The sequence below is a fragment of the Microtus ochrogaster genome, linkage group LG3 (genome assembly GCF_000317375.1).
Source record: "Microtus ochrogaster isolate Prairie Vole_2 linkage group LG3, MicOch1.0, whole genome shotgun sequence".
In the NCBI taxonomy this organism is placed as follows: Eukaryota; Metazoa; Chordata; class Mammalia; order Rodentia; family Cricetidae; genus Microtus; species Microtus ochrogaster.
The window spans coordinates 27,819,864-27,829,320 of record NC_022029.1 but is presented as its reverse complement, the minus strand read 5'-3'; the positions used below and the strand labels follow the sequence as shown (position 1 = coordinate 27,829,320).

The following is a 9,457-nucleotide window of genomic DNA, read 5'->3' as shown; positions in this document are numbered from 1 at the left end:
GCTTTTCCACAATGCTTACATGCATAAGGTTTCTCTCCAGTGTGAATTCTTTCATGAATGTTTTGATAAGTAGAACTGGTGAACTTTTTTCCACAATGCTTGCAGGCATAAATTTTCTCTGCAGTGTGGCTCCTTTCATGTCTGTTTCGACTACTGGGGTGGTTGAAGGCTTTTCCACAATACTTACATACATAAGGCTTTTTTCCAGTGTGAATTATCTCATGGGTATTCAGAAGACTGGGACAGGAAAAGGTTTTTCCACAATACTGGCATGTATAATGCCTCTCTGCCATGTGCATTCTTTCATGAATGCTACAAGCATTGGAATTGGTGTATGCTTTCCCACAATGCTTACATGCATAAGGTTTCTCTACAGTGTGCATCCTTTCATGAATGTTTCGATAAGAAGAACTGGTAAACATTTTTCCACATTGATTGCAGGCATAAGGTTTCTTTGCAGTGTGGCTCCTCTCATGTCTGTTACGACTACTGGGGTGGTTGAAAGCTTTTCCACAATGCTTACATGGATAAGATTTCTCTCCAGTGTGAATTCTTTCATGAATGTTTCGATAAGAAGAACTGGTGAAATTTTTTCCACAGTGCTTGCAAGCATAAGGTTTTTGTCCAGTGTAACTGCTTTCATGACCGTTATGATGATTGAATTGGGTGAAGGCTTTTCCATAATGTATAGAAGCATATGGCTTCTCTCCTTTGTGAGTTACTTTATGTTTCTCAAAACATGCTGCATATTTAAATGTTTTGCCACATTCCCTACAAATGTACCATTTCTTTTCAATATGACTTTTTTCATGGTTGGTAAGATCGCTGGAATCAATGAAGGATTCTTCACTGAGATTACATACAAATTGTTCCACTTCTTTATGGGTTCCTTCATCCTTCTGGTCATATGTGCATCTCATTAAGACATTCTCATTGGGTTTATTTTCAGTATGACTTCTCTCCTGAGGCTGATCAAAATAGAGAGTCCTACAGGCTTCATTACACTGTTGAATTTTATAGGGTTTCTCTTCAGGAGAAGCTTCAAGTACTTGAATTGATTCAGAATAACTGCTATCTTTCCAATGTTTCTGATGTGCAAAAGCTTTTGCCACAGCTCCCTTAAACAGTGGTGGTTTTCCTCTAGTATTTTCTCTGAGATACCCATGTAAGGATAAATGACCAATAATGTTTCTCACATAAAATGAAGTTTCATGAGCTTTTACTCTGGGTGGCATGTCTTTATTGATCATACTCTCTAAAATAGATTGCTGGTTTTTATCACACTCAGTATACCATTCATATCCATGGTCTTTCTCAATCCCCTGAATTCTGCAAAAAAAAAAAAAATGAGAAAAACAATACTGTAGCCAAGAGAAATATTGGAGGCTGGCCTGTGTGGAACACAACTATACTATCTCAGAGGGAAGAGAGGGAAGAGAATAATGGTATCAATGTCAAAGACAATTGATATGACATGGAAAGAACCTGCCATGTGTGAAGAAGTAGAGTATTGACTTTACTTCTCTAAGAATTGTGAAGAAGTTGTATCACAGGCTTGGAGGTTAAGAACAATTCTTAATCTTTAAGAAAACCAGATTTAATGACAGGGATTCATGAGAAGAATTTTTTTTTTTTTTGTCACAGCAAAAGAAAGCAGACAAAGCACAGTATTGATGCTCAAAGCCTTATAGGTATGAACAGAAACTAAAACCTTTTGCACATGACGGGATGTTTTGTGTAATAGTCCATTGGAAACACTTTTTTCTGCCCTCTGTCCCACTTGACATATTTGTAATATTAATAGATTAAAGACATGAAATACACAAATATTGAATGTCACAATACAATGCTCCATTACAAGACTTTGTGTAGACTTGTTTTTCACTTAGGTATATTTGGAGCACTTCACAAATTCTCAATTGTCCTTTGAGTTCTAAATGTATAATATAAATTATTTTCTACTGAATAAAAAATTACCCCATATTCCTGCTGAGATCTTTATAGTCCTCTTCAATATTTTCCTCTAGTGCTTTTTCTAGAAAAAAAAATCCAGAGAATACATTATGACACATTCATATTCAACATAAAAATTACTGCAATCTAGTTCTTATGATATGGGTATGCACACTAAATTCACCACATTTTCACTTCAAGAATTCAATATCAACATGATATGCATAAGTATGACACAGTTGTTTACTGACTGAATAAGCAATGGGTATATATAGTACTTTTTACCTATGGAGATCAGGTTCAAATATGTTTCCTTCATCACATCTCTGTAGAGCTTCTTTTGACTAGAATCCAGCACCGCCCACTCTTCTGAGGTGAAGTTCACTGCCACATCCTCAAATTTTACTGGCTCCTATGAGTACATATATTAATTAGGATGTTTATTTTCACTGAAAGACCAATAAGATATATAATCATCTTGTATATATATTTCTGAAGAAACCTTGAAATTATTATATAAATAGGATTTACTGAAGAATATCCATGGGACGCTATCTCGATTACTTGATGACCCACTGTCTCATTTACTATTTATTAGTGTTTCCTTTATTAGCAGCTTCACACTTCTGAATTTTATGAACTGGACTCTTCAATTGTGATTTGAAATAAACTGCTTCTGCCTTAGGAAACTTTTCTCATAATAATCTGTGACAGCCGGAGGAAAAGCCTGATATAAGGTAGAGCAATGCGGAAATCCAAACAGTGATAGAGGAAGGAAGAAGGTGGAGTCAAGATGATGCCATGAGCTGCTGAAGGAGAAAAACACCAAAACTCTTCTAGTAACCCACACCTTCATGGAGACTCACACATTAATAGAAATGGGTTAATTTAAGATGTAGAGTTAGCTAATAAGAAGGCTGAGCTAATAGGTCAAAGAGTATATAATCAATATTAAAGCAGTTATTTCATAAGCAACTGTAGGAGGTAATGATCAGGTGGAGAGAAACTAGTCCAGGGCAATTAGAGGAATGGAGAATATTTGTAACTACATAAGGGTGCCCAATATCTGGCAACATACATCTACATAAAGCCCCAAAAAGCGTTTAAAAAAGTGTTTCTAGACAGGAGTCGAATTGGAGCTTTCTGGTAACTGCATCTTTTTCCAGAGAGCCTCTGTTTGCTGGTGGCTTGGAGAGACACTGTTCCTTTAAGACATGGTATCATGATGATCATGCTGTGTCTGGAATGATTCTGGCTCTTTCAGGAGGTCCTGCTGTGGAGCACTTACGGGGTTTGTGAGCAGTATGCAGCAACATGTTTGCTGGAGCTGGGGTGGCGAACATGGTTTAAAGAACTAGTGGTACCTCCACCATATTGAAAGGCTGAGAGAGGCAGAGTCAACATCCAGGGACTCAGAAACCATACTGCTTACCATGTAAATAAACTAAACAAAGAAAAATCTCCTTGTTAGAAAAGGATTTCAGATACACAATAGGACAGATTTAGACATTAAACCACTCTAAAAGAGATATAATGTTTCAAAAATGTGCACAGGCTTCGGTGAGAGAGGACAAATATAGACAAGTATAAAAAGAAAGTTTTAAAAAATAAAGAATTTGAAGAGAAAGTAAAAATAATATAAAACAAAAAAAGTCACATAAAAATGGAAAATACACAGAGCATCTGGATTGTGCATATTATTGTATTTTCTTTGAATTTTTCACTGCAGAGAGACATTTGATTCTAGGGACTGATAAACTATGTTAAAAGTATCTTGACTTCCAAATTTGAGTTTAAGGATATGTTACTTTGATAAAGATGTTCTGCTTTTGTTTTCACACATGAAGAGCACCTGTGGATTCCTTCCAGGCCAATGTGTTTTTTTTTTTTTTTGCTTTGTTTTGTTTTTCGAGACAGGGTTTCTCTGTGGCTTTGAAGCCTGTCCTGGAACTAGCTCTGTAGACCAGGCTGGTCTCGAACTCACAGAGATCCGCCTGCCTCTGCCTCCCGAGTGCTGGGATTAAAGGCATGTGCCACCATCGCCCGGCCAGGCCAATGTGTTTTGATGGAACAAGAACCACCCAAAAAGGTCTCCATGAACCCTAAAAATACTTCACCCAACAACAGCAGGAAGTAGTTTGGAAAAAACAATGTACAAACACCGTAAATGTTTGTTTATAATTGTTTGCTTTCATTTTAAGTGAGTTGATTAGAAGTGGTTAACAGTCACAGTCAATCTCCTTTTTAAAAAGAGGGTGGGGTGGTATATGATATAGAAATGAATACTTTACATTGGTATGGACTTTGGTTTCTCAGTAAAAAATTTAGGTCAATTTTGTTATTTCTAGTCTTGCTTAAAGTATTAGATTTATATAGTTCATTTAAAAATGTAATGCATAATTAAAAATTACAGATTAATAGATAGTCATTAACAACAGTCAAACTTGTAACTATGTAAGTTATGTTTCCTAGATATACTGAGATATTTTTCAGTTAGATAATCTCCAACACTTCAAAGTCCTAGAGAATATGGCATTTAAAAGGCTTTAAGAACTTAGACTTTTTCAAAAGTAACACATGTCTGCTTCTGGCAGCACCAATTACTTTGGAGAGGTTGATGGGCACTGAAGAAACTCCTTACAGAATTTGCCTTTAATGTGACAAGGCACTAGCCATTTAAGCAAGAAACTGCTCTTCCCTGGACTGATTCACAGTAGTCTGTATAAACTGGACATGCAGGACCCACATCTGGCAAGGAGACTACCTCCCACCTGAACCCAGCTTCAGGCACTGCCTGAATTCCCAACAAGTCAGGATACCTTTCTCATCAAAGTTGTAGGTATCCTGAATACCTTCCCTTCACAGTTGTAGGTAAGTATTGCTGGACTTTCAGACAAGTCAGGATACCTTTCTCCTCATAGCTGTAGATATTCAGCATACTGTCCCAAAACAGCCATCAGTATAGTCTGGCTTCCTGATAAGTCAGTATACTTTTCTCTCCAGAGCTGTAACACTTGCAGGTATAACCTGACTTCCCAACAGTCAGGATACATTTCCATCCAGAGATGTAATACTTGCAGCTAACACACAACTCTCTCTGAACAATGAACCTAGCAACTTTTGGACATCCTTCTCGGAACAAAGAAGGAACAAACAAATTATAAAATTGCAACAATGGCCATCCAGATAGAAACGAAACAGAAAAATAAAGAAACAGATGTTATGACTCAAAAAGATGTAGCAGATATCTATAAATACACAAACACAGAATTTACCTGCTTATAACCCTTCTCCAAAACTGACTATGTAACTGAGTATGTAACCATCTCCAAAACTGACTATGTAATTGGCCATAAAGCAAGTCTCAACAGATATAAAAAATTGAAATAACCCCTGTATCTTTTTGAACTACCAAGGATTAAAGCTGGATTTCAACAACAACAGAAAGCCTACAAACTCATGGAAACTCAGCAACTTTCTACTGAGTTACCACTTGATCAAGGAACAAAAAAGATAGAAAGAAGTTAAGGAATTCCCAGAATTCAATGAAAATAAATGGTCGATATACCTAAATTATGGGACACAATGAAAGCTGTACTAAGAATAAAGTTCATAACACTGAGTTCCTTATGCAGAATTTGGAGAGATCTCATACTCAAGACTTAACACATACCAGATTTAACAGCACAAAGCTGTAGGACAAAAGGAAGCATATACATCCAAGAGCAGTAGATGGCATGAAATAACCAAATAGAGGACTGAAATCAATAAAACACAAAGAGAACAATCCCAAAGAACCAATGAAACAAAGAGTTGGTTCATCAAAACAAATCAAAAAAATAGATAAACCCTTATCAAAAGTAAAGGCAGAGAGCAAATATCCAAATTAACAAAATCAGAAACAAAAAAAAATACATAACAACAGACTCTGAAGAATTCTGTAGGATCATTAGGTCATATTCAACAAGCTTTACTACATAAAACTGAAAAAAGGAATGAACAAGTTTCTTGATAGATACCACTTATCAAAGTTTAAATAAGATCAGATAAAAAGTCCAAATAGGGCTGGAGAGATGGCTCAGTGGTTAAGAGCATTGCCTGCTCTTCCAAAGGTCCTGAGTTCAATTCCCGGCAACCACATGGTGGTTCACAACCATCTGTAATGAGGTCTGGTGCCCTCTTCTGGCCTGCAGACATACACACAGACAGAATATTGTATACATAATAAATAAATAAATATTTTAAAAAAAGTCCAAATAGACCAATCCCTCCTAAAGCAATAGTAATCAATAATTTTTTTGATTATTTTATTGCTTTATAAATAATACCATTCAAAATTTCCACTTCCTCCCCTCCTACCATTTCCCTCCTACTCTCACACTCACTCTCCCCCTCCAATCCTAAGAGAGGGCAGGGTACCCTGCCCTGTAAGAAGTCCAAGCCCCCCCCCATCCAGGCTTAGGAATGTGTGCATCCAAATAGACTAGCATCCCCCAAACCCAGCACATGTGGTAGAGTCAAATCCCAGTGCCATTATCATTGGCTTCTCAGTCAGTCCCAATTGTCAGCCACATTCAGAGAGTCCAGTTTGATCAGATGCTCGTTCTGTTCCAGTCCAGTTGGCTTTGGTGAACTCCCATTAGCTCAGGCAACCTGGACCAACCCCTCGCAGTCCTGACTTCCTTGCTCATATTCTCCCTCCTTCTGTTCTTCAACTGGACCTTGGGAGTTCAGTCCAGTGCTGCAATGGGGTCTCTGTCTCTATCTCCACCTGTCACCAGACGAAGGTTTTATGGTGATATTCAAGATATTCATCAGGAACACGCCACACTGGATGGCCAGAAAAGTTTCTCAATAAAATTTTTCAACGAAAAGACTTTCAGGGACAGATGGTTTGAAGGTAAAATTCTACCAGCATTTCAAGGAACAGTTAATACCAATACTCTTCAAATTATTTCACAAACTAGAAACAGAAGGAACACGGCCACTTTTTTTCTATGAGCCAACAGTCAGCAAGATGACCAAACCACACAAAATACTCAACAAGAAAAGAGAATTACAGACCATTTTTACTCATGGACATTGATGTGAAAATACTCAATAAAATACTGGCAACCAAATCTAAGAACACATCAAAAAGATCCTCTACCATGTTCCAGAGATACACAGATAGTTCAACATAAGAAAATCTGTCAATGTAAGCCTCCATAGAAACAAAATAACTGGAAGAAAAAAACCACACGGTCATCTCATTAGATGCTGAAAATCCTTTGACAAAATCAAAGACCCCTTCACAATGAAAGTCTTGGAGCAATCAGAGATAAAAGGGTCATACTGAAACATAACAAAGAAGTATACAACAAATCAAACGACAACATCAAATTAAATGAAGATAAACTCAAAGCAACTCTATTCAAGAAAAAGACAAGACTGTCTACTCTATCAATACCTATTCAATATAGTATTTCGAATTCTAGCAAGGGGATACAAAATAGAATGGCACAAGTTAAAGTACCATTATTTAGAGATGATGTGATAGTATACACAAGAGATCCCAAAAAGTCTACTAGGGAACTCCTCTGGTGTGGGAGAATAGTCTGTATTCTCTCAATTATATTTTAAATAAATGCTGATTGGTCAGTAGCTAGGCAGGAAGTATAGACATGACAACCAGAAAGGAAGTAGAGGTGGGTGAGTGAGAACAGGAGAATTCTGGGAAGGAGGAAGCCCATTCCTCCCCAGTCCTGTCCAGACATGGAAGAAGCAAGATGTGACCTATCCCGCCGAAAAAGGTACTGAACCATGTGGCTAACATAGATAAGAATGGGGTAGTATAAGTTACAAGAGCTAATAAGAAGCCTGAGCTAATGAGCCACTCAATTTATCGTTAACATAGACCTCTGTGTGATTTGAGACTTAACGACTGCAGGAACCAGGCAGAACAAAAATTGGGCAGGACAAAAAACTCAGTCAACACTACTCCAGCTGCTAAATACCTTTATTCAGGTGGCTGGATAAGAGTAACAAAAAAAAGTTGGTCTCCTATATACAAATGACAAACAGGCTGAGAAAGAAATCTGGAAAATAGCATCCTTTACGACAACATCAAATAATTGTGGTATAACAACTCTAAACCAAGCAAGTGAAAGACCTTCATGCCTTTGTAGAAAAAAATCGCAGAAGATATCAGAATATGGCAAGATCTCCCATGCTTTTGATTTAGTAGGAAAAACATAGTAAAAATGGCCACCTTACCAAAAGCAATCTTTAGAGTCAATGCAATCCCCATTAAAGTCTCAACAAAATTCTTTACATACTTTGAAAGAAACATACTCAATTTCCTTTGAATACAAAAGAAAAACAATACCAACAAAAAACTTCAGCATAACTCAAATAATCCTGTATTATAAAAAGCTTCTGGAGATATTTTCCTTTATCCAAGTTGGCCTTCTCATCTTCTATGTAATTATTTTAACTATTATTAGTCAGAATTATTTCAAATGCTGTTAATATTTCCTTCAATTTGAGAAGAGAGATCAGAAAGTGAAGGGGAAGCTGCGACCTGTATGGATCCTAGCAGAAGAGAGATGACAACACCTGGATGACTGCCAAGGACAGAAGCAGTTGTGGACTTGAGGAGTATAGGAGTCAAGTGATGTGTGCTGTGGCTAGCACGACAGAAAAGTTGTGTCCCCTAAGCCCTTTGAAGACTAGACTATCATGCGTGAAGCCCAGATGAAGGACACTGAGCTACAGAATGTGATTAACAATGTTGAATTAAGGGTTTGCTTTGAGCTAATAGTACCTGTTCTCTGCTTCTTTCCTTTTGAAATAAGAAGTGCATATCTTATACTTGATTTTATAGGAGCCCACAGAGGAGACATTTTGGATTTAAGAGACACTAAATATTTAAAGTGTATATATTTTATTTAAGACTATGGAGATTCCTAAAGTTATACTCTGATTTATATTGTGATAATAACATGAAACCATGGGGACAAACAGGAAAGGAAAAGTTATGGTGTAAGAGTGGTGAATCTGTATGTCAAGATCACAAGGAGTCAATTGTGCTGGTTAGGGTTTTGTCCACTTGACACAAGCCACAGAAATCTGAGAAGAGAAAACCTCAACTGTGAAACTGTTTCCATCAGATTTGCCTGTCGGCAATCTGTGGGGTATTTTTTGGTTTGTAATTGATGTGAGAGAACCTAGTCTGCTCTGGGTACCATATATTAGCATATGGACCTGAGTTCCATGAGAAATGAAACTGAGGATGTGTTGAGGAGCAACCCAATCAGCAGTGTCCTTCTCTAATTCCTGTTTCAGTCCTAGTGTTTATCTCAGCAATAAAAAGCAAATTTAAAGGACACTGCTGATTGGGTTGCTCCTCAACACATCCTCAGTTTCATTCTGAGCCGGGCGGTGGTGGCGCACGCCTTTAATCCCAGCACTTGGGAGGCAGAGGCAGGCGGATCTCTGTGAGTTCGAGACCAGCCTGGTCTAC

At 37.5% G+C, this 9,457-nt stretch overlaps 1 protein-coding gene across 1 annotated transcript in view; it reads right to left on the bottom strand.

Annotated features, from left to right (window-relative positions):
• The window catches only part of LOC101979216 (zinc finger protein 709-like), a 55,816-nt gene that overhangs the window by 595 nt on the left and 45,764 nt on the right, over positions 1–9,457 (bottom strand). The window contains exons 2-4 of the mRNA XM_026785853.1: positions 2,239–2,365; positions 1,978–2,035; positions 3–1,329 (exon numbers count right to left, since the gene is read on the bottom strand). Of these exons, the coding sequence (XP_026641654.1) occupies positions 3–1,329; positions 1,978–2,035; positions 2,239–2,272 (1,419 nt within the window). The 5' untranslated portion in view covers positions 2,273–2,365. The remainder of the gene's footprint in view (positions 1–2; positions 1,330–1,977; positions 2,036–2,238; positions 2,366–9,457) is intronic.